We start from the raw sequence: 26,449 nt of genomic DNA, 5'->3' as shown, positions 1-26,449 counted from the left end.
AAATGACAAGGGGTTCAAATCTAGGGGGAAGCATAGCAGAAGTCTATGGCTTTAAAAAAGATTAAAGTTTTTAGTAACGCCATGTTTTTCATTTTGAAAATTTTGAACTTTCAAATCCTATGGTGTACTTTTTATTTTTCATTAAAGGTGCAATGTGTTAGATTTCTAGTGGAGGGTCTGCCAACTCATGTCTCCAAGGAAATGTTATTGATTTGCCTAGAAGGTTCAACAGTATAGATTAAGCCTATCTATTACAAGGGAGACAAGCAGGTTACAGCACTACGCTGCATTACAATTCGGATCTGTGGAGAGTCGCCCATATTCACACAAACAATATTGTATTTTTGATGACCAGAAACACTTTTGATGAGTAAATGCTAGATGGAAATGTTTAAAGTCATGCTATGGAACATTCCAGAGAAAGCAATAACATCTCCATGGAGATAAGCAGGTGTCAGACCCTCCATCAGAAAAGTTGTACTGTGCACCTTTAGATATTTGACTTCAAAGCATCACTGTGACTGAGACTGGACCAAGACTAAATTCAGACTAAATCTACAAGAGGATAAAAACCTGACTAAATCATGAATTATGGAGTCTAAGTGGTGCCAGCTACAATCTAGGTTTAAAGTGAAAATCTACAACAAATTGTGGCACTTCTTTCCCAATTAAAAAAATTGCTGAAAGATACCAATAAATATATATAGATATATCGATACAGCGTATTATGATAATGATACTGTATCACAAAATTTTGTATCATGATATTTCGATATTTTGATATTTTTGCACTCACCTATTACTGAATAGGTACAGTAGGATTTTTTCTTAAGGCGACTTTCTTTTCCAGTCTGATCTTCTCTGGAGTGAACTTGGGTGCCAGCAGTCAGCTGAGTGGCTTCCTGGATGGTTTGGGTCCAGCACAGTTAGTGGGCAGACAAACACTCGCCACTCCTGCTATCGGTATATATCACTTTAGCAAGTTTTGTCTAACAATATTTATTTCTATCTATTTTATTAAATGGATTCTCTCTTGTAGGTGACATCCAAATCGGTATGATGGAGAAGAAGGGTCAGCTGGAGGTGGAGGTGATCAGGGCACGGGGACTGGTGCAGAAACCTGGGTCCAAGTCACTTCCTGGTGAGTCTTATTTAAATACACAGAAAATGGCCAAAACATTGTGAAAACTGATAGGAATAGTGGATATAATTTCATGGTTGCAAGATACAATATTTGGCACATTTTTCCAAAGCTTTTCCAAAATTTTTAAATGCATATTGACCTATGGAGAGGGTATACTGCAAGATTCCTCAAATACTGTATGCAAGAATGAAAATAGAAGTGGATTTGATGGTTTGATGAGGCTACATAAGAATATCATTAACAAAGAGAGACAGAAAAGTTGTTGAATACTTCAGAGCTTAAAAAATATTAAACTTTGGATATCAAGATTTGTGGCAATGATCCTTAAATCATTAGTTGGCATGAAATTTGTCTAGCTGTGGATTTCAGAGCAAAGCATTGTTGCCCTAGTAATTAATGATTCAAAACAAAATATCCTTTCTTTTAAATTGTGAAAAGTCCTCAAAATTGCAACTATAAATAAGAAAAGAGGTGGCAGGCGCTCCACCAGAAATGTTACACAGTGAATCTTTAAGCTCGGTCTATACTTCTGGCTTCTTTATGTTCCAAGTAAGAAATTCAACCTAGGATATTAGGAACTGTGTCTATTGCTAATGGCTTTTGTTGCTCTGTTTCTCCATACAGCTCCCTATGTCAAGGTCTATCTGCTGAATAATGGGGCGTACGTAGCCAAAAAGAAAACCAAGATTGCACGGAAAACACTTGACCCGCTGTACCAGCAAGCACTGCTTTTCGATGAGAGCCCACAGGGTAAAGTCCTACAGGTGAGCAGGACAATTATTTCTCTCCATCTGAGCGTTCAGAGCCACTGTGATATAATACTATATGTTTCACAAAAATATCACAAAGAGATTTCTAGAGGTTTACCAAAACTGTACAACATCGTGATTTGTACCACATACTATACTATATATAATTTTGCTGGTAAAAGTAAATGTTGATTGATGTAACAAGGTAAACCAAATGTTTACTATCATTTGCAAGACCACCTCTCATATTTTTAAAAAAAAACAAACTTAGATTTTGTTTATTTATTTTATTTTTTTTAGATCACTTACATTTCTGGTTTAGGGACCTGCTAGTCTCTTTGGAGATATTATTGCATTGCCTGGAACCTGAATAAATGCAAGATAAATATGTTAAATGCCAAGTTGTGAAATGTTTCTGGAGAAGCAATAATATCACAGTAACAACAAAGTAAAATTATAGTATTAATTAACTGTTCTGTTATTTCAAGGTAATTACCGTATTTTCCGGACTATAAGTTTTTCCGGAGTATAAATCGCACCAGCCTAAAAATGCGCAATGAAGAAGAAAAAAACATCTATAAGTCGCACTTTTTGGGGAAATGTATTTTGTAAAATCAGAGACCAGGAACTGACATTTCATCTTGAAAGACAAGTTATAGTAATAACAGAGAGAGCAGGCTGAATAGGCTTTAATATGTTAACGTAACATATTAACAGTTATTGAGATAATTATAGCATTAACAACATAACATAAGTTTATCAAACTCACGATCTCACTCCAAATCACTAAATCCATTGAGTGCTTCATCCTCGGTGTCACTTCTGCGTGACCTCCGGAGATAAACAATAGATCCATGATATAAACGGAGCGCCGCTTCCTCTTCTGTGTAGCTGTCATCAGACTCAGCATCAGTTCCAGTTAGAATTATTCTGGCCTTTCTGAATCCCGACAGAATGGTTTCGATTGTCATTGAAGTTCAGGCTTTGTCGATTCATCCAGTGACTTCCAGGAAAGTTGCATGGCACACCTTCCCGGTTGCCATGAAGCTGTGTTCTCCATCCCCACTTTCCACCAGTCCCTCACAAGTTTCTCACTCAATCCAAACTTTCTTTCTGCTTCTCGATTACTGTTTTCGGCTGAATATTTCACTATTTGCAACGAGACAGCGGCTCTTTCTACAGGAGGCATGCGCAGTAGAGTGCGAAGTGACAGTGGTACAGGAGTAATAGTAGTACTAGATACTGACACACGAGCCTGGAGCGCCTTCTCGCGGCTGTCAGTCTGAAAATTTTAATATATAAGTTGCACCGGAGTATAAGTCACAGGACCACCCAAATCATGAAAAAAAGTGTGACTTATAGTCCAAAAACTACAGTACTCAAGTAGAATTACAGTGGTATAATAAAACTGTGATTAATACTGCTATTTTTTAGTACAAATGTTACACAAATAAGAAACAGAGTATTTGGTCTAATATTTTTTTTCCTGTAGGTGATTGTTTGGGGAGACTACGGCCGCATGGATCACAAGAGCTTCATGGGAGTTGCACAAGTCTTGCTGGACGAACTGGACTTATCAAGCACAGTAATCGGCTGGTACAAGCTGTTCCCCCCCTCCTCCCTGGTGGACCCCACACTGGCCTCTCTGACGCGGAGGGCCTCTCAGTCATCACTGGACAGCTCCTCAGGGCCCCCCGGGGTCCGCACCTAGTGGACCAACCAAGTCATTACACCAACTCCCATAGACAACAATCAGAACCAGTCGTATTATAGAGAAAGCTTTGTTAAGATCTGACAATCACTTCTTTTGTTTGTCTGTGCTTGGGGACGTCTCAGTGTTTCATGTCCATTTGAGGGGGAAAAAAACGCAACTTTGAGTCCGTAAGCAAGTAGAGACTAATCTATTGGCGCAAGTATCAAAAAGAAACAACAATAGCAATGTATTGTATGTAAGCGTCAGAATGTATGGTCTTTGAGATAGAGGACGTCAGCCTCTTCAACTACAGGGGGCGCACTCCTCCTTCTAGTACTATTATTACAATTACTGCAGAAAACCCAAGCCTGCCAGGAACTCAAGTCTGGAAGCACAGGGCCTTCTTTCGGTGCCTAGACCTTAGTCCCATCACTGCTCCCTCTTTCTCTATGTTTACCATGGCTACCCGAAAGCCAATCTGTTTGAACGTTTGATGTTTATTTTATTTAAACTTTTAGCTTTTTTTTAAAACTTGCACATGATGTTTTTGCAGTGCTCATGATATGTTGTCAGTCTGATGTGTGCATGGAGAGAAAAAATCTAAACACAAAGGATAAAAAACTACTAAGTGTCTGCAAGTGTTATGCAGGGGTGTAACAATAGGGGGGGCTGGTGATGAAGACACCATTTTTACAGTGAGTTAGTGTGCTGCGTTGTTTTCCTTGTTCCACCGCTGGTCAACAAGGCCAGTCGTCTTTGTATAGATGTATATTAGGCCTCTCAGGAGGTTGACCAATAAATAAAGTTTATGTCACTTTGAAATATCACAAGGGTACAATGTTGCTGTAAAAATATAAAAAATAAAAATGCATAGGAGATATACTTTTTATGTGCCCTCACCCCAGCACGTTTTATCCAAACTTGTGTTACATTATTTTGAGATTTTAACTCACAAGCACAAGAGCTTGATTTTGTACGAGAAGTTTAACTTTTTGAAGAAAAAATAAATATGTAGTTAAAAAATAAAGCAATGATCCCGTCACCGGTCTAGCTATAGGAAAAACAGATGAATTGCTCAGTTTCCTTGTGCATCTCTGTGAATGTGAAAGTAACCAATCAGACTGATCTGTCGGGACGCACACACCAATGCCCATCCTTCGTTTGGCCCATAGACCCCGCCCACTGCGCGAAGGGGCGGGGCCAGCATGACTTTGGAACCAGTTCCAAGCTGCATGCACATTTTTGTAAAACCGAAAAAAGACGTAGGTTCGTGTTAGTTTCTCATACTGTAGGGCCGCTTGTCTGTTGCATGCAGTTGTACAGTTTGCTCGTACTTGAATATTAAAGAGGTAAAAACCAAGAAGCCATTACAACTATGACACATCGACAGCAGTCTCCACGCGTCCCTCAGTCCAGAATGTGTGTCTCAAAACTTACTCTTGATGTCTTTTCTGGAGCAAAGATTTCTAGCTGTCCTCGTCCTCGCCCCTCTCACTGTAGTACACAATAAACTATACCTCCGAGGGGCTCACGTGTATGAATACATGTACAAATCAGAGGAAATATGAATTATGTTTCAACATAAGGATATTCTAATATGTGGACTGTTTAGTTCTATATAGAGAATATGATGCACAGAGTCACACATGTAAATATTCAATATAGCCTTCACTGGTTTGTGCTATCTACAACGGGGCCAAGACTTCAACTGAGCAGCATCTATGTTTAGGGACCATCAGTGGACGCACAACCCACTATACAACTACACACTTTCTCTGTGCTCTTTCAAATGTCCATACAGCCCCATCCTCCACCCATGTTTCAACTAATATGGGTTTTCTTTTCTCAGTGAAGCAGGTTGTCTTATTTATTTAAATTTTTTTCATTTTATTTTTCTCTGTCAGTATTATCAGGAAAAATGCTGATTGTTTACAACTTTTGAGTTCCATGGAATCAGAAAAGAAAATTAGAAAATACTCAAGCATTCACTGCAACATTTCTTGTTTGTATAGATGATGTGGCTCAAATGATGTGTATGTTTTATATTTTAAAAAAAAAGTTCATTTTTATTATTTACAAATAAAAAGAATGTGTGGAAGAAAAGTGCTTTGCTGGTTTATTATTACTGCTGGTGATGTTCAGAATCTGCTGGATTTGCTAGATCAGCTCATAAATGCTCAAGTTTTTATCCCCTGTTTGGTAGCTCACAAAATTATTGATGTATTCACACATTGGTTCAATAACATCATATGAGTTTGTTTTTTGGTAAATTCTTCTATATAAATACAAGTGAGATATCAAATGTAAATAGTCACATGTCACATATATATAATGCTTTTACATCTTCAAGACACTCAAACACATTCACACACTAGTGCATGCATACTCTGGGGCCAGGCGGGTTAAGTGTCTTGCCCAAGAACACAACAGCAGTATTCACAGGAGGGAGCTGCCAATGAGCTGCTAATCTGTGGGTCCTGCTGAAAAAGAGGACGAAGAGGAGTTGTAATTTTGCTGCAAGTAAAATTGCTTTATCAAAAGTTCTGTCATAATATTACCTCTTCCTGCTTTTTACTAGCCAGGCTGATGCCACCTAGTGCCTCTGCTCAATTTAATTTCTCTCTAGCGACTATAGGTCAAGAATCGCAATACACTAGACAGTTCACAAGAACCCTGGAAATGCGAGTTCGGTCACCAGCCAATCAGCGAAGAGCCATATATTCTGTGTCGGCAACGATTCTCGAGATCGAGGATTTAAATCCGGAACAAAGAGAATGTTTGGTGAATTTTATCAAGGGGAAAGATGTTATTGCCCTTCTTCTTATTGGATTTGGGAAAAGCTTAATATACCAGTTAGCCCTGTTAGCGGCGCATTACAGCCAAATAGCAGCGATTGGTTACATGAAAAAAGTACCTGCCTACCGTCGAGTGAATGAATTCTAATGCTGTGAGATCAGACAGACTACGAGAGTGAAACTGGCTGATGAATCAGGCTAACTTTTTACATTCAAAAACTCTCAAGTGAATCCTTAGCCTTAGAACTTAAATTTGATTAAACACTTAACTACTTACAAACCAAGATGGCACCATGTAAGGTTGACCTGACTACTTAACTTACTTGCACTTTTTTGCCCGGTTGCTCTGCCCATACTGTATATTTTGTATTTGCACATCATAGTATTTGTACCTTATTTAATAGATTTCATTTGAATTCTTATGCAACCATCACATCATAGTTAAAGATCACTCTAAGATTTTCAGTCCTGATGTACTTTCCATTTTTTTGTTATGGTAAAGATTACTTGGGTTTCATAATTAATTGGCTTGTTACTAATGACAACTCATTCATTCATATCAGTTAAAGATCACTTCAAACTACTTTGCGCAGCTGACATGATGTAACCTTGTTTTGCTACGTTACTGATAAGACCTATTTTACATAATTTCTATACACACTTTGAGTAGGAAGCTGAATCCACACGGCCTCATGTGTGACCTGCTGCTGAGGGCTTGGGAGATTTATGTTCCACATCCTTTACTTAAATAAGCACCGAGGGCCCCCCAAAACAACATCTGCAAGCAATCTCCCGCGGCAACAACCCCCCCAGCTGCCCCCCTCCCCCATGCCAACCGTCCCCCCACTCGCCCCCCTCCCCACTGCTCCAAAAGGTCGTGACCCCTCTGTAAGAAAATACAGGCGTACAGAAAAAGTCATAGGCGATCATAAACTTTCCACGCAACAAGCAGGAAATGGATTAATCTATCTAATCAGGTTAAAGTTCAAACATTGGCAGCAAAATGTAGTTTGATGTAAAAAAGGGAACATGAGATTGTTTTTAATGATATTTTATTTGGATATTTTGACATTTACAAACAAGCTCAGCTAAAAATCAAAACACAAATGTTTGGGAAAAGAAAATGACGTCCGCAATGATGTCTCTTGGCATGTTTACTCAGAACTGGGACTCTACCAGGCTGCTTTTTATACCAATGCCCAAGTAACAAGAGGTGAACAAATGAAAGTTTATATGTAATTAAAAGTTTCAGAATAAAAGTTATTTTTAATACTTTTGATGCATTCATATTCTGTTATATTTATATTTATTGTAAATAGATTTTTCCTTAAAGGTGCATTGTGCAAGTTTTCTGGTGGAGAGTCAATCAAATGCTTTTCTTTGTGGAGATGTTATTGCTTTGACTGGAATATTTCACAGTATGGCATTAAACCTTTCTATCTACATGGAGACCAAACCAGACCAAGCAACAGGTTTGCTCTTTAAGTTAATAAAACCACCTGTAATTAAATAAGTGTAAGGGAAATCTTTTTAATGCCATACTGTGGAACATTCCAAGCAGAGCAATAACATAGCCATAAAAACAAACAGGTGACGGACCCCCAACCAAAAAGTTACACAGTGTACCTTTAAAAGTGATATTAGAACACTTTGTAAATTTGCATAAAAATTGGAAGTGAATATCAATATGGCAGTCAGGCTGTAAAGGGGATTGTAAAAATGTGCTGCCATAAATGAAGTAAACAATAAGGGCTCTAAATGTACACATTAGAGAACATCTACCTCATTTACTTAACAGTTTAACAACAATAAAGAAGGTGTAGAAGTAACAACATCGCAGCTGAGAGGGTGTTACGGCATCCACCATAAACCAGACACTATAATTACATCTTAAATGAATTTAAAATGTTTTTCTTTCTCTCTCAGTACATGTCCAGAAAATGTATTATCTTTAGGGATGTTATAAGCTTGCATTCTATTAAAAAGACTACATCAGATCTTAAAGGTGCATTATGTCACTTTTTTGCGGGAGGGTCTACCACCTGCTTGTCGCCATAGAAACGTTCATGTTCATGTCCCACAATCTCCCATTGTATGGCCTAAATGTATATGCATCTATCTATTCAATTAGGGCACATAAAAACCTGAAATCAAGAATTATGTGCGTGGACTTGCCTCTCCACAGCAATAACAAAGCAAAGCAACAATAACCTATCCACATACAAGCAGCTGTCAGACCAAAGGTATACATAGTACCTTTAAGCAAACATTTATTGGTCAGTTATTATTTTATACCTGATATTTTCGAAATACAAAGCTAATATTCTGAATATTGAATATTCTGGTAAAGGAACAACAAAAAACTGAGCTAATCTGAGTAGCCCATTTGCAGTTGTGCGCCTCAGTTGCCAGTAGATGGCATAGTTTTGTTTGGAGACAGTTAAATGACTGACGAACCTCTTTGCAGGTACATACACACGTTATTTTCTTTTAATCAGCATTTTAGCCGATTTTGCCTGTCTTCTCTAACAAGACTTATGAACCTATTTCACGGCAATTTTACAGAAAACATAAAAACTAAATAATTCGAACTTGCATAATAACCCAACTTTAAATCGCATTTTTCTAAGGCGAGAGCGCGTCTATCAACTAATTCAATCTAGCTCACACAGACACATTTAAAGGATATTTAAAGTAATATTTTCTGCAGCTGCTCGGTGGAGTCGGTGGTTACTTTTCCAGGAGCGCAAGTGGAAAAATCACCCGAATCCATGTTACCCGATATGTCTTTTCTATTTAAGGAAAACGTGGTGTAATTTTGGAACGTTATAGGAGGAAATTGAATTAGCTGAACTGAAGGCAGAGGCGGTTGCAAATTTGCATGTGAGAAGAAGCAACTTTGTCTCCGGGTGTTTTGATTGTAAGGTGGAAGCTGATGAGAGGTTGCGCGTAATAACATTAGTGTCAGTAAAACAAAAACATCGGGCTACTTTCGCAAATGGGCATGTGTTTATTTGCTCTGAGGGGGGTCATGAGGTTAAAGAAAACACCAGGTGAAAAGCGCAAAGAGGTCACAAAATCCAATGAAAGCAAATAAAAGAGTTAGCGCGCTGAGAAAAAAAAAAAAAAAAGTTTGAAAAAAAGGATGCACTGCGTAACTTTTTGTTGGAGGGGCAACACCTGCTTGTCTCCGTGGAGATGTTATTGCTGATAATATGCCATTAATCTTATTTATTACCAGTGAGCAGGTGACATCAGCAGGCCTCGTATCTAGTCAGATCTGTGGAAAGACGACACCAAAAGACAAAAAAAAAATAAAATAAAATAAAATAAGAAAAAGTTAAGGATGTTTCTGAGCAGTAAAAACATCCATAAATGAACGTGTGCACTCTTAATGCCATACTCTGGATACCCGGCAAAGCAATAACATCTCCATGGAGACGGACAGGTGGTGGATCCCCTACCAGAAAAGTTACACAGTGCACCTTTAAAGGTCAGTTACGAATGCTACGAAATAATTAAAAGACGCGAATTTCAAAACGCATTGTGAATGACGAATCCATATCATTTTGCAACTCTGAGGCCATAATTTGGCAAGAGACTGGACATTTTTAAAACTTACTGGGCTATTAAATGTAGGTTTGAATAGAATAGACCTACTTCCTAGTTGGCTGTGGCCCGTTACGCCGCTGTACAGAGATGGTAACAGGTTTCTAGACTAGAAGTGAGCCTCTTGCGCGCTCAGAGAGGAAGGAGGCGGTCGGAGTGACGGTGGCATCGTATTCGCTTTCCAACCCCTGTTTGCGCACCGCTGTGACTGGATATGTGTTTTAGACCCATTAACACACGTGCTTCTACTTTATAGCATGTGAGAGGAGGACGCGCGCACGCATACACACACACACACTCTCTCTCACACACACGCCCGGCAAAGCTCGCGGTGGTGGAGATGCCATGCCTCGGAACCACGGCGGAGATGAAGGCGGCAGCTGCTCCGGGCTCTGGATGAGGACTTCGCCGGGTAAAGATGTGGAGTCGGGGCGGAGGGTGACGATGATGAACAGCGCGGGAGACGGGTTGCTTTCCGCCTCCTCTGGCTCCTCGGCTGCAGGTGGAACCGGGTCCGACAGCCTGAGAGGGAAGCGGGGAGCGCGGCTAAGTCTCTTGGGCAAGCCGCTCATCTACAGCGCACAGAGCGGCCGCAGGAACGTCCGATACCGCCGTCTCCAAAACTATCTGTACAACGTGCTGGAGCGACCACGAGCCTGGGCCTTCATCTACCATGCGTTTGTGTAAGTTACCCTTGATTTGCATGTTTCTACCGGCTTTTCTGCGTTGTGGCTGAGTGCGATAAACTGGCTGAACACCTGTTGATGCGGAGTTTTCTGAGCTCAGTTTTCTGCAGCTCTAACTTCAGTAGGCTCATCTGTCGAAGCTATATTGATGCAATAACGGAATTCAACTCAGTGTGTTTTGGCGGTGGTAGGCGACGACACGTGGTGGTGCATAGTCAACAGTGAACATGACTAGGCTGCCTACCTTCTTTTTTTTATCTGAGGCAGTGGATTTGGAGTTTGACAGTTGGATCAGTGTTGAAATAGAATACAGATCATGTCGTAATAGCTTATGTTAGGCAATAATAATGATGTTTATAAAGTAAGCATGGTAGATTTGGCATATGGCTCTTCAAACCAGTCTAATCATTTACTCTGATGTCATAAATTTGTAGTGTAACAACAACACTATTTTAAGATGCAACTCGAAACGTATTGTGCTATCTATAAAGGGGGCTTACTGAACAAGTGAAACTGCATTTTATGAATTAATGTTCCCTTTTTATGATCACATCTTTATTAGATGAGGACATATCACATTACAAGGTAACAGAAAACAAAGCACAGTCTTTATTTTTTTACCCCATTATAACTCAAATGGCCCTTAAATATCAGTGTACTCATCATAATTATTGTTGGTCAAAGTGTCTTTAATCTCATATGAAAAGCTTCAATAAAGATAAGTGTGTTGTAGGGCTACTGAAAATCAAATCCTAATCAATACTAAAACTTGTAATGATACTGCAAAAAATTACGTTAAAAACAAAATTTGAGCTTTCCGCAGTTTTAGAACAAATTTATTAAAACGAATATCAAGACGTCATGCAAGAGAAAGAAAGTACTATTATTTGTGTATGAAAATTACATTCTGTTACTAAAAAAGAAGTATTTTTATCTGCAATGTGGTATCGCAATTGGTAGCCAGTACTGAGTTAATTCCTGAGAATCTAAATCTATACTAGTATGTTGTCAAGTGTTTGGCAATTTGAATTGTTAATCCATATTTTGGAGAGAAGATAGTCAACTCTCCTTGCTCAGTTTTTTTTTGTCTTTAAACATGTTAGAAATTGCATTATTACTTTTGTATGTCAGTTACTCTCAAATATGTTGTGTAACATCAATCTGGAAACATTAAGTTTACATTCAACTGGAAGACAGGTCAAAAATTTCTTACTTTTTAAATTTTCCTAAAATATGTTACTACTTTTAGCATCACTAAATTTGCATGTACTTTCATATTTGATTACTGAATCTCCTAAAGGTCATAGGATCTCTCTGGCTTCCCCCAAGTTACAGGTTAGATCTGTGAGAGGTGACCCTGCTCATAGTAAGCACGCACTTTTTCTGAGCTATAAAACACTTGTGAATTAATATATGCAAGGTAGAACACTTTAATGCCATACTGTGGAACATTTCAGGCAAAGCAATAACATCTCCATGGAAACAAGCAGGTAGCAGTAATAGTTGCTGTGGTTGGTACTAAATGACAGACCCCCCTGTCAGAAAAGTTACGTAGTGCATAGTGCATACTTTTTATGGCTTTTCCCAGTTCTTAAATTTCACATCCCACCGCGAGCATCTGTTGTGCTGGCCTCACAACTGTCTGACAGAGGAAGGAAGTGGGGACACATGGCAACACAGAGAGCCAGTAGGGCTAGTAGTATGTAGGCGGGCCTATTGTCAGAACTCTGTGTATTTCAATTGTTCAATATTTCTATTAAGTGCCTGTACAACATTCTAGCTGCAAAAGGTCAATGTTAACCTCTGCAGAAGAGGTATTTTTGTTCTGTCTGACATATACTAGTAAGTGTTTTATTTATGCATGTATTTAATGTAAAAAAAAAAAAAAAGACTGCAATTTAGCCTCCACTCACAAGGGTCAATTGCTACTGCCAGAGCAAAGCCAGAGTCAGTGAGGGCATCCAATAACAAATTAAAATGTAAATTATTCCACGTATTGAAGCAGGCAACAGAAGACAAAGAGGAAAATAACTGTCTATACATAATTTGAATTAAAGGTTCACTATAATACAGCACAGGCACCAATATACCTTAGACATCCTGGCTCAAGACACCTTTTCTCCTTGGCATTTGTCCAGAGTTAGGAACAAACACCTTGGCCCCTTGCTGTTATTAGTATTTTTATTATTATAATTCTGTTTGCTTAGCTTATTGTATATTTTATTTCACTGTAAATGTTGTTCAGCACTTTAGTAAGCTTTGGCTGTTTTGAATGTGCTATACAAATAAATTTGATTGATTTGATTGGATTTATAACTTCACCGGTTGTCTCCATAGAGATTTTGTTTTTCCTGGAGTGTTCCTGGTGTTCAATTATAGGTGCTTTTATTGCTGAAAATAGTCTGAGAAACATGCTTTCTTCTTATGAGTGGGCTCGTTTCTCCCCATATGTGCCTTGTAACAGCATGGTGACTTTACCTCCTTGTATATAGACATACATGAGTTTAATGCCATACTGTGGACCATCCCAGGCAAAGCAGTATAAACCAGAAAAACTATGTGGTGCAACTTTAAATGTAGCCACACACCCCAATACATACACTGTGAAGTTTAGACTCAGGGCAAAGCAGGATATTTTTGTCAACATGTACTTAGTTTCAGATTTGACCTTAACCCCAACCTTAACAATTATTCATGTCACTTGCTGATTATCTGAACCACTTATCTCAAGCAGAAACGCTCTGATTTGTTTAGCAAAGTAGATGAGCCGCACAGACAATCAGGGGACAGGGTTTTGCACTGTGACTCTGTGAAAAAGATTTCTTTTTGATGAATTCGAGCACCTGCAAAATACGTCTGAGTGTATTAAAGTCATTATATAAGACTAAGGTGCAATTTAAGTTGTTTATTATGGAGTAATGTTTTATTGTCTCCCATATTTTATAGGAGCCTGGTTGAGGTCAAATAGCTGTCATCTAAAATTGCAATAATCCTTATATAATGTCATTAACAGATGTAGAGTTCAACCACTTTATTTGAAACAGTGAAACATATTTGTTCTTACTTCACTGTAATCTAGTAGCTACAGCATGTTTGTAAATCAGACTACCTCAGGATTTGAACCCACAACCTTATCAACTACAAAAAGGAGGACTTGTCTCACGGTCAATTTAATATTCTTACCTTTTTTTCTAAACATATTCTACAATTATCATTCTCACATTCGGTTGGGAGGTACTGACCAAAAAGAAGTATATTAATGAAGTATACTGTAGTATATAAAATATAGTAAGTGAAGTATAGTAATGAAGAATATTTTTGTGATATACCGATGACAATAATCAGGTAAAGTGAATGGACCTTGAAGTTGCTGTATTGTAACTGTATTGTTATGTGTTTTAAAAAAGTTTACTGCCTTTTAAAAATGTATTTGAAAATATTTACTTTATGTTAATTTAACATGTAAAATAATCATAGCGCTAATGCATTTTCCATATATCTTTCTACCTCCTATTCAGTGTCTCAAGTTTAGCAGAAGTTGATTTTTATAATAACATTCTTGCATTCTTCCACCCAAATTGTAGTAGTGAACTGTATGAACCCTTTGCATAGCCCTGTGTGACGAATGTGGTGACGGTCACTGGCTTTCAAAGTTGGAGTTGTTCTGCTGACTGTGCATATTCAGCATTGACAGCCTCACAGTCGCAGTTAGCGTGGATGAAGCAGGGCCCTAACTCTCACAACAAAACTCACGACCAAACCAGTGGAGTCTCATTATATTTTAGAAAGTTTATACAGCCAATCCCTATAGTAAGTGATGAATAGTTTTCTCTGTCTACCTGAGAGGCCAGACTGCAATAGAATAAGTTTGTAATAGGTACAATTTTCAGCAGAAATGTCTGGCACAACTATTTTTGTTCATAATGCAGCAAGAGAAAACAAGCAAATACAGATTCAAATATGGGATACTGACAAATACTGTTGGAATTTCTATCTCATTTGAAGTAGGGATGCACAGATCAAGCCTTTTCAGTTCTGATTCCGATACGGTGTCCAGAAATATCTGCCCATACCCATTATCAACCAATACCAGAACAGAGACCTTTAAACTCAAATAAAATAAGACCAAACTGATCCAAATGTGTTATGTACCTGTTTTCTATGACATAATAATATTTTCACAATAAGCATCTCATGATATGATATTTATTGCAATATTTTGTGGAGGCTAACACAAATATAATTATGCATTTTTTTTTCCTTTTAAAATGCTTTGCCAAGTCTTTGCTTCTGTCATAATCCAAAGAATTAGATTTAAGAAGAAGATTTAAAAGTGTGTAACATATTTTCTTTCTGTAATCTGCACTGAAATGGAGCAAAGAGTCATAGTCATGTAGTTTTTTTTTTAGCTATTGCTGCACCATAACAAAGAATTGAAGCAAAAACACTTTTGACGATACAATATCACAACATTTTTGGTTAATTGTTACATCCTCAGTTTCTGTTATTTATCCCTTGAGTACAGAGCAACTTTGTATAAATAAAAGTTCAAACATTATGACATTTTCTGGGACAACTATGATCAATAAATAAATAATAATATTTTTTTTTTTATGTGCAACCAGAATATCCACTGAACCAAATTTTTTCAGGTTCAGTGCTGATATTTGATACCAGTATCTCAGTCAGTGCATCTCTAATTTCAAACCTAAAACTCGCTTAATGTCTTTGGACTTTAAACATATGCTTGTTTGGTATATCGCAGAACACACAGATTATTTGTTTATTTTGGGCTAAATGTTTTATTGTCTCCCATAAGTTTTATATGGACCTGGGTGAGGTCAAAGAGTTGTTCTATAAAGTTGCAATAACTGTTATACAGTGCCATTAACAGATACAATATCTTTATAGATTACAATCAAGTGTGTACTTTTATAATGTTCTAATTTTACAATTTTATTACTGTACAGATAACATTTATAGCATTTTTAGACACACATCTCTAAAATCAACCTTTTGGAGTGTTGGTGGTGAATCATATTTCAGAGACTTCTCATTTGCTTGTCAAATCCAAATTTTACTTCACTTCATTTGTCCGCAGTGTCATTTTAAGAGCTCATGTTAGATTAGTGACAGTGTTTCAAATAAAACACTTAAAGGTGCACTGTATAACCTTTCTGGTGGACGGTTCGTCACCTGCTTCTCTCCATAGACAAGTTGCCTGGAAAGTTCCACGTTATGACATTAATAATAATAATAATGTGTCAGTTTTATTTATTTTTCGGGACACTCAAGGAAGCTTTACAGAGCATTATTTATTCACTCCACTTTCATAATAGGCAATGTGTTTTTTTATTTATCTGTGATGTTATAGGGCCAAGTTACCTGTCATATCTGTGGAAAGGCAAGCCCACTCGCAGTAAGCATGCAAGTTTTTAAGTCAATAAAAAACCATGTTATTGAGTAAATACAAGATGGATACATTTAATGCCATACTGGGACATATCAGACAGAGCAACAGCACCTCCATGGAGACAAGCAGATGACGGACTCTCTATCAGAAAAGTTACGCAGTGCAGCTTTAATTTATGTTCAGGCATTTGAGCCATGTCTTAAAGGGTTATGTGTGTCTGTTCAATGAGCCGATAATATCTAAATATGTCACATACATTGTTTAGATTTATTTTTAGACTTTTATTTTATTGCAGATCATTGTACTGTATCTTTACTTTTACTTTTTAGTAAGTAACTGAATTCTGAAGTATTTTTGTATAGATATCTTTTGCTTTTAGATCTTTATAACAATGAATAGAGCTGCCAATCTACCATGACAGAAATGGTGAAATCATTGTCACTCGTTGTTCAGTCATTGTACTTTTGAATGGCCTTATTGACGTTGTCTTTGAACACTCACAAAGACAAATCTCTTAAATTCCGTAATATTTTCCATTCACGTGGTTCACTTTGCCTTTGTCATTGCGATTGGAGAGCGATTCTTTCATCCTATTATTTGTGTATCTTTGTATTTGGTAATTTGTCAAAGTCAGTAAGCGCTGTTTGGATAACTCGGAAGTTCAATTTCACCTTCCACTGGTTTTAGCTGCCACTGGAAAAACGTAAAAAGCCTCTTTGCTTATCTCACATCAGGAGCAGGTCAGAGGGGCGAGCAGCCTCAGGAGTAGGGACTGTCACCAGAACTTCCATGTTGACGCACTCAGAAACATGTCATTTTCTGTCTTTAATTGATAGTTTTATTGTTAACTTGTTGTACTTATTAGCAGAGTGGTTAGCGTCTACAACATTACGGAACATATGCTTGATCCCCTGTATTAAAATAAAAATGGCATAATCAAATAAATCTATGTTTTGACTTTTGAATGATATCGACACTCATTCCTCCCTACACATCAAATTCAGGGGGTGCCTGGAATGTTCCAAAGTATGGCATTAAACTTAGTTATATTTTCTATATTTTCTCTCGCTAATGATTCAGTTGCATTTTGTTGCTTAAGATTTGCGTGAGATCAGTTCTATAACTTTGCATGTCATTTAAGTTTAATACCATACTGTAGAACATTCAGGGAAAGCAAAATAATTTCCATGGAGACAAGCAGGAGGCCGACCCTTCACCTGAAGAGTTACTTTGTGCACCTTTTAAACACATTCTCTTTATATGCCTGCTCTGCTTGTTCCTGCTTACAACATGTTTTAGCACACACATATGTTACTATTATGATATTCTATATTATTCCACATTTGCTCTGAGCCTGTCTTTGTGCTGGTGGAGCTCTGGTGCCTGGGGGTCTCAGTCTGGCCTCCTTCCTCTCCGCCTCATACTCACAGAGCTGCTATTCAGCTCACCTCTGGATTAACACAGCCTTATCCTCACAAGTATGTCCAGGGAAGGAGAACAAACATGGACCAAGACTTTTATAACTTTTGAACCCCAGAGTGTGGACAGTGACATAAATTAGGTGCACTGTGTAACTTTTCTGCTGGACAGTGTGCCATCTACATCTCCAAGGATACGTTCTTGCATTGCTTATTGCTTATTTAAATGTATATATGTTGCATTTCTTCAGTTACAGGTGTTGTATCTTCAAAAATGCCTTAATATGTTCTTACTGAAAATGGGATAGCCTCTCCACAGATTTGACCTGTAACTTGGCCCTGCTTGTATTCATGGTGATAATGTTAAATGCCATAGTGTGGAATATTCCAGGCAAAGCAATAACATCTCTCAAATAGCATAGCCAAACGTTTAAGTCAATGCATTTAAGTTAAAATAAAACAAAATGCCTGTTGGTAATTATACTTCATTAATATTCATTTTAGTCCCACTCTCCTCTCAGATGGGGAAAGACTGATATAGCTGAAGAGAACATCATGAATAAGTATAACTTTTTGTGCAATTATACAAAATATACCACCAGTGATTATTGTCCCCCCTTTTGCTGCTATAAACAGTTTTTTTTTTTTTATTGTCCCATGACCGAAATGTATAAATCAATGTAAATCTCTTGTTGAAATTTGATTGCATTTTTATTTCATATGACAACCTAAAAACATAAGAACAAGCTTTCACAACACATTTTTAGAACTGGTTGTCTGCAAACTGAAGGGTGTGGAGACATTGGTAACAGGAACCCACATCTCTGCACTTTTAAACATCTTTACTCCTCTTTGTTGTGAGAAATGCTTGAGTTTATGGCCTGCATTTGAACGTCAGTAACAGTCACAATAAAACATTTAGTAGGAGGTGGAATGACTTATCTCTCCACTGATATGAATGACCTTATAGCTTTAAAGTGCGTATGACTGATTTTCATGTTTTGACTAGGTTTACTGGAACATTACCTGTGGTCAATATTTATGATTGTTTTACAATGGTTAAATGTCAGTTTGTGGTGGTGAGTTTTAAACCTCTACTTATGTCAGCGCATTGTGACAGTTTAAAGGGTACATATTATGCTATGTTATAATGGTAAATGGTCAGTCCTGGAATTACCCTTCTCTACTGAAGAAAAGGTAAAAAGTAGCCGTTAACTTGAAATCTACCACTTCATGACATCACAAGGTGGAACAGAGCATTTGAGCAGGAGATGTAAACAGCCTAATAATGCAGGATTACTCAACCATGAAAGGTGAATGAAACAAAACACAACTCCAGGTGTGCTTTTTATGAGGTAACAACATTATAATACAGCTTCAAGTTCACAAGAGTGAACTGTGCGTAATATCGGACCTTTAATCATAACTATTGTGCAATATTGTCCCCTGTTAACATTATGGTTGCTAGGTAACAGTTATGGGAATTACCTCTGTCGCAGCTGCAGCCCTTGTCAAACCAAGAAGTAAGATTATAAACTACACCAAAATTTAAAAAGTAAACATGACTTCAAGTAAAATCAAGCGTAAAATGATGTAAACTATGTTTTTGTTAAATGAGTAGTCTAAGTACTGCATTTTTCCTCTTGTGTGGGGTCTGGTGTCTGCTCAGGGGTGTGATATGTCTGGTGTTGCACGGGGACACAGTAAGCTAACAGTGCGTGAGCGAATGGAAAGAAGCTTCTTATAAACAGCCGGCGACGCGCTGTAAACAAAGAGGACCTGTTGGTAGAGCAGAGAGGACAGAGGAGTGGGACATGAACCAGAGGTGTGATGGCTCCTACAGTTCAAGAGACTGATTTTTCCATGTAATAAAGTGCATTTTGTATTAACACTGATTTTACTGATATAACCAGAAGTAAGGCTGGTGCACTGTTAGCAGCTTATTGTTTGTTGCAAGTATTGCAGTGAAGACAATACTCCACTCTGGCTTCTGAAAGTTGTTAAAAGTGCTTATCAACCCATCATAGTGAATAATTATAATACAAATAAAATATAATAGTATAAAACTAAATATACATGAGGAAAGTAAGGAGTAAGTTTAGACTGCTACATCCAAATAAAAAATGAACTAGTTCGGTCAATGTTTACAACATTTGTGTAAAAAAGTAAATACATTTTATAATTTTGATGGAGACCTTTTGTGGAAATGTGAAGCAGTAGACTGGGTATAACTTGCCTAGGCCACCAGTTGCTGAGAGTAACTCTTGTCTCTAAACACCCCAAAATGGTATGGATTAAAATGGATCAAAACTCATACATTTCAGAATGTAATTCCAAAAATGGAGTAACATCCTGAAATGTTGCTAAACTGTTATTTCCAGTGAAAACATGACTAAACCCTAAAGACTGTGACTCACTGCAGCTCATTATGCAGAAACAGAAGGGTGGTATTTTAGGTTCCTTCTCATCAACAGACTCACAGTCTGACAGCTCCAATAGATTTATACCTCTCCCAGGACTCCCCTGCTCCCTCTGCACCCATCTGCTCCCTGTACCCATCATCAAGCCTCTCCCATCACTGAGGGAAATACTGAGATAAGGCTTTAAAATAGGATGTTAGCAGGTGGTTTTATTTTGATTGTTAACAGAAAAAAACTCCTGTCCGGGTGGGCGGAGAGTCTTCTTGAGTGAAGGAAGGATAGAACGTGAGATTGACAGGCGGATCAGTGCAGTGTCTGCAGTGATGCAGTCTCTGTATCAAACTGTTGTGGTGAAAAAGGAGCTGAGTTGAAAGGCAAAGCCCTCACTTTACAAGTCAATCTGCATTGGAACTCTCACCTATGGTCATGAACACTGAGTAATGACAGATCTTGGATAGAAGCGGTTGAAATGAGTTTCCTTTGCAGGGTAATTGGGTGCTCCCTTAGAAAAAGGATGAAGAGTTCTGTCACAGGATCTTGGAGTAGATCCCCTGCTCCTCCATGTCAAGAGGAAACAGCTGGGGTGGCTGGAGAGGTGTCTCACTGAGAGGGGGCCCGGGAATGACCCTTTTGGCTTAATGTTTTAGCACACTAAGTGTAATAATGACCTTAAAGTTTATCATCATTTACAGCCCACAGGGGATAGGAAATCTTTCTGTAATGCTACAGTTGTGATCTCTGTACACTAGAGTGGTCTTAATAGTCTGTATTAGTAAACGATGTCAAATTGGCCAAGATTACCCTCATAGACAACTTTATTAACTAGATATTTAAACTTTGACAGCCTATACATTAAAAGACTTCATTTTACTCATTTATTTGTCAAAATTTGCATCTGATTGTAATGTGATGTCACAGAACATAGTCCTTTTTAACAACTCATCAAAATATTTAACCTAAATTTTACATTGAGATTTCACACTGCACTTTATTTTGTTACGGATGTGCCTAATTTCTTCTTAAAATACATTGCGGTAACCCCTGCAGTTGTTTGTAGGCTCTCTGGGTGTGTGTCTATGTAAATCAGTGAGTCTGATTTCAGCCAATCGGAGCTCTTAGAGCAGACTGGTGCCTGGTGTCATGTGTCTGATTTTTTTGTTTACTTAGAAGGAGTTTCCTTGTGCTGCATTTGTTTGTGGAGATGCTCTTTATGTAAAAAAAACAAAAGACAAGAATGGAGCAGATGACACACCTGTACAGAGGCATTGTGGGTAATGCGCTTGATGTACTGTAAAAGATAATGTGATCAGAGATGCTACTTGTTGGACATTGAAAGGATTGCCTGACTTTGATGCTAATAAATAACAAAAAGATCAATGGATGATATGTCATTTTGGAAAATGTAATATTGTTTTATTGCTATTAACATGCAACAAATGTAGACAGGAAATCATATTATTGGGTGTGCTGTGTAACTTTTACTTGTCTCCATGAAGGTGTTCATTCTTTGCCTAAATTGTTTAACTACCGGCAATAAACTTATCTATCACCATAGAGACGAGCTGGTCACAGGTCAGATCTTTGGAGAGAGGACCTCTTAGAAGTAATGAATGTTATATTATAATAATGTTTTCAGTAATATCAGTTGTCCTAATAAACAGACAAGATTCTATCTGGGGCTCTTGGGGGTCAATTTTATACATTTTTTTTTTCATTTAAGTTGCCTGTAACCTGTAATAAATCCATTGAAACATTAATAATTGAAACATTAATAATTTTATTCTGTAAGTGATCCTTGCTTGAATCACAATATTGCTGTCTTCCACTTTTGCTTTTTCAATAAACAAAAGCAGACAAGAGGTAAACAGACTGACAATCACACCTGTTCAAACACTGTCCACTGCTCCATCATCATAACCACTGCTCTAAATCTCAATGGACAGTCTCATGCAACACAAATAAACACAACCAGTTCACAGGGAGGAAGTTTGTGAATGACTACAGAAAATTCTGTACCCCAACTGCTAGCAACTAGCAGCCACACCAGTCATACATCTGACATAATAATGTCATAATTTTGTTATGAATAACATAATAACTAAGTGTAAAAATATTTCCCAAAAATAAGGTTGATCAAATCATTTATACTGAAAAACAACAACAACAACAACAACATAGCACATAAATAGAACAAATTTATACAAAACATAACATTAACATAACCAATATTCAATCATTGTATTGTATAATAAAGAGCAATTTTAGTATCATTAGTATAATTGGGCACTATTCACTTAATTTATACCTAATTAGTAATAATATATTGTTTGAAAATAAAATACCTGCTGGAACATGCCATTCCTGCCAGAGGTTTGAATTTGTTTGTTTATTTGCGTGATTTGTTTTATTATTTATGCGACAGACCAAGGGACTCCAAGGGATATGAATGCTCTTTTACAATAATGAAAAGGTTCCAGGCCAATAGTGTGTCTAAAAGGTTCCAGGCCAAGTAGAGTGAGGTCTCTACTTGGACACTGCTGTGCCTCACTTTCTGATGACTTATTTTTGTCCGATTTTCACTCATTTGTTGGGCAGGTTGCAGTCTACGCATCAACACACTCCAAGTCACTTGTATATTGTGAGAAAAGCACCTATTTCCAGCCCACTCCAACAATTTCTTTTTCTGTATCACCTCCTAATCCCAGTGTGAATTCTGTCCCTCTCTTTGGTCTTGACAGAAAATATAGCATCATGTGGAGAGCTGTGGAGCAGTGCTTGCTCATTCTTGATTGTACAAAGTCATCACCTCTTCACTCTGTGCATGCCTCTGCTCTTCGCTGTCCCCTGTGGCCACTCCATACAGCACTGCTTGTTTGCATTTCCGTCATTGATGTGGCTGTGTTAGCACTGCACCAAGCCTATGGGCGTACAGCAGTGGTGTCCCCATGGCTCCAGTGCATATAGTGCATTATAACATATTCAGGTAAAAGTGTTTATTTTTGTGTGTGTATAAGATATAGCTACCTGGTAATAGTATATATTTTAATCAAAATCAAATGATTCAGTTGACCATGCTGCCGTTGTCTTTTGTATAGTCGGTAACATACAATTCTATTTTGTATCTTCCTTAGAATCTATTTGATTGTAATAAATATTTATTTCAGTAATTTTTTTTATTTATAAAAGAGATTTCTTTTATTCATAATAATGTATATGTTTCTGAAAATACTGTAGATAGCACTATGGAAAAGACGTAAACATGGACAGTTGAGAGACAACATGAGCTGTGAGTTTCAATACAAACATTCATAATTTAATATAGAAAACATCAGATTTTGTATTGATTCTTCAGTTTAACCCTGCCATCAAATGTTAGAGACCAGTGTTATTTGTAAGTCTAGTAATCTGCCTGTGGGGCTTTAAAACTACATTTTAAACATCTAAATTTGTATTTATTAAACATAATACCATGATTTTTGCCTTGACATTTTCTGTTACAGTAAGTAGAACTCCGCAGTTTGGATGACCTCCCATTACCCTATGCTGTCCTCTTCAGTGGGGTTATAATGTGATTTCGGTCCCGTTCCTTGCGCCTCTGATACACAGATGCTCGCCCTAAAGGAGTCATCTGTGAGAGACCCACCCATCTCAGCCTCTTCTGCCTCTAATGGAAGTGTTACTGGGGCAAATTGAAGCCTAATGTCTGGTTTTATCCACTGGCGTCTGTGAAGCTTACTAATAAGTCTTATGCAAAGCAAGCACACAGAAATACTGAGCAAAACAAGCCGTGTCTTTGAAAATGTTTCTCGAATCCCAAAGTGAAAAAAGTCCTCATGTTGCCATAGTAATGCTGCTGAATTTGGCTGAAAAACAAGATTTCCTGGATGGATTCTTGACTGGACTATGTAAAAATACACAGGAGAGAGCCGTGTTGTGAGAGTTTAGTCATGAGCTGGTGCACTTGCCTGCTGGCGGAGCTGTCACTACTGTAGCCAGCAGTTAGTCATGGATCATACAAGGCCCTGTCCTGCTATATTTAGGCACAACGCAGATACTATATGGAGGTTAAGGGCGGAACTATACCTGCCTTAGCATAATATCTAATTTATTGTGTTTTAAAAAAAAATACATTTGATTTATATTGATTTTCAGTCATATCAAGATTCATTTGTTTGATCAACTCTGATAGAAACAGCTCTTTTTTATTTTAAATGACACTAATTAAAAGTGTGTGTTGTTTAGGTTTACACAAAAATCAAAGAAGTGAGAAAAATTGCAATTGACCTATAGAAGCAAAGACAATGGGATTATAATAATGTTGTTTTTTTTTTTAAAGTTTACCAGGTACACCAATGTGATTATGATATGACCACTTACTATGTACTAGCCAGTGTAGCACAGTTATCATGATTGATAAACATTAAGCAATATTATCAATCATCAGAATCAAGATTAAGTTGGATAATTCAAAAAATCTAAACCTACAGTAAATCATAAATGCTCTAGGATCTATATTTATATAGATCTATATATATTTATATAACTGTAAGTCCCTGTTGTCCTATCATGCAGTGGACTTAATCCAGAGGAAACATGTTGATCTTTTCTCAGTCATTCACTCTAGTCCTAGAAAGAGGCCTTGGGTTGTGCTCTTGGCCTGGTGCTTTGATGCTACAGGGCTGTTCATGACTATCTCGTGTCCCCTGACCCCTCTGCCTTACCCCAGAGGCAGCAAAGAGCCCCCCACCTTCCCCATATACCCCCCCTTCCCACTCACACATACACACACCAAACACACACACACACACACTCACACTGTGACCGCGAGTGAGGAAGGGCGCTCATCTCTGGTTTCTCTCTTGTGGCAATTCTAGACTTCCTGTTTGTGCTCCGATATAGAACCATTACAAATAGAATTAATTTCATTCAAGAGTTTGACAAAGAAGTACCTTTAATTTGGGTCACAGAGGTCAATGCAGTTTCAGTTTAGATTAATTCTGTAAGCTACTACTTTGTTGAGGTTTTATGGTAGTGTTAACTAGCATTATTTTCTCATGAGATCTATTCATTTCAGACACATTTCTGGTGGGCCAGTTTGGAGGTGTTTTTAGTATAGCCAAACCAATGCTGTTTGAACTGATGAATGTGGTCTGACCTTTACAAGGCTTACATTAAGTGGTGACGTGTCTTATCAGAAACATGGTCTTCTTTAGAGATAGACCATAGACTGTATAAATGGACATAGCAAACCGACTAGCCGCCGTGTTCCAAATAGGAAGTGAGCATGGGTGCATTTCCGACTCCATTGGCTCTGCCTCCAGTTCACTTTCTATTGAAAAACTGTCGCCCCTCTCTACTTAACTGCTGCCAGGCTTGTCAGCGGGAACAACCTAGCTCCAGATTGCCTCTTTAGTTGCAATTATGGAACTCAACTCCAAATTCGCCCCTTTAACTTCCAGCTTCCATGAGCATCATTAGACTGGAGCCGAGTCACACTCACCTAGACCATTTCTTCATACAGAGACAAACCTATTGGCTATCGACTCTAAAGCTTCAGAAAACCGTTCATATTTTGTGTCGGCACTGTGATAAATGAGACTTAGGTAGATTATAGTGATTTCTTATCATGCAATTTGTAGAAAGTGATCAAAATCCCTAAGTACATATCAGTCTCACCTTTTCCTCTTTCACCTTTTATGCATAGTGGATTGATGTCGGTTCATGACATCAATGTGGGCTTAAAATGTGCCAAAAATAGATCTTCTGAATCAAGGTAAAAGCATCTAAACCACAACATGTTTTGTAATACAATAGACTCTGTTAATCTGGAGCTGAAGATCCTGTCTAGCCTAAATTGAGGCCCCTATTACAGCCACAGTACCCATCTCTTTGAACTGTCTAAAAGTGCCTACCTGGATCATTATTTCTTATGTGTTGAAGGTAGTGATGTTTTTCTCCTTTTCTTGTCTGAAGTGCTGAGGTGAGTGCTTTAGCTGCGGCACTGCTCGGTTAGCGCTTTCTTATGGCTGATTGTCAGAACAAATTAAGTTGCTTGTGAGTTCACCTCCGGCCAATCTCCTTTGTCACGGGCAGAGACGGAGAGAAGGACCATTCTGTGCATTCTGGCCTTGACAGCAAAAGCACTTTATTGTGAAAAGTTTTAATCCATTGTAAAGCTGTATGTGACATCAATGCACTCAATCGTTTTAGGTTTCAGTTTTTAATAATGTTTTCCTCTTACAATCCAATTTTGTGATGGCATTACCACATTTATACAATATAAATAGCATAATATGTAAACAGTGCTGTGTAATATAAGGATTTATCCACAGTGGAGCTATTGATTAGACAATATAGGTTCTCTGCTGTATGATATATGATAGCAGAATGGAAAATCTACCACCTATTTTTTTATTTTTTTTTATTTCATTATTGTGTTATATATTGTATTATGTTCATTATTTTAATGTGCTTACGGATTCATAAGCAGTGTCATTGTATTGTGGGTAATTTTAAAGATGC

At 37.8% G+C, this 26,449-nt stretch overlaps 2 protein-coding genes across 5 annotated transcripts in view; both read left to right on the top strand.

The window, feature by feature from the left end:
- The window catches only part of rims1b (regulating synaptic membrane exocytosis 1b), a 35,178-nt gene extending 29,739 nt beyond the window's left edge, over positions 1 to 5,439 (top strand). The window contains exons 25-28 of the mRNA XM_055157856.1: positions 851 to 963; positions 1,040 to 1,141; positions 1,769 to 1,908; positions 3,386 to 5,439. Of these exons, the coding sequence (XP_055013831.1) occupies positions 851 to 963; positions 1,040 to 1,141; positions 1,769 to 1,908; positions 3,386 to 3,604 (574 nt within the window). The 3' untranslated portion in view covers positions 3,605 to 5,439. The remainder of the gene's footprint in view (positions 1 to 850; positions 964 to 1,039; positions 1,142 to 1,768; positions 1,909 to 3,385) is intronic.
- Positions 5,440 to 10,004: 4,565 nt separating this feature from the next.
- kcnq5b (potassium voltage-gated channel, KQT-like subfamily, member 5b) overlaps positions 10,005 to 26,449 on the top strand; it is a 165,657-nt gene continuing 149,212 nt past the window's right edge. For 2 of the 4 annotated variants that reach the window (XM_055157947.1, XM_055157945.1), the window contains exon 1: positions 10,005 to 10,673. In XM_055157947.1, the coding sequence (XP_055013922.1) occupies positions 10,336 to 10,673 (338 nt within the window). In that variant the 5' untranslated portion in view covers positions 10,005 to 10,335. The remainder of the gene's footprint in view (positions 10,674 to 26,449) is intronic. The other 2 variants (XM_055157944.1, XM_055157946.1) reach the window with 2 other exon arrangements.

The sequence above is a fragment of the Boleophthalmus pectinirostris genome, unplaced genomic scaffold (assembly GCF_026225935.1).
Source record: "Boleophthalmus pectinirostris isolate CB_2022bp ecotype Guang Dong unplaced genomic scaffold, ASM2622593v1 HiC_scaffold_22, whole genome shotgun sequence".
In the NCBI taxonomy this organism is placed as follows: Eukaryota; Metazoa; Chordata; class Actinopteri; order Gobiiformes; family Gobiidae; genus Boleophthalmus; species Boleophthalmus pectinirostris.
Note: the sequence above shows the minus strand (reverse complement) of the source record. Positions and strands in the feature narration are given on the sequence as shown.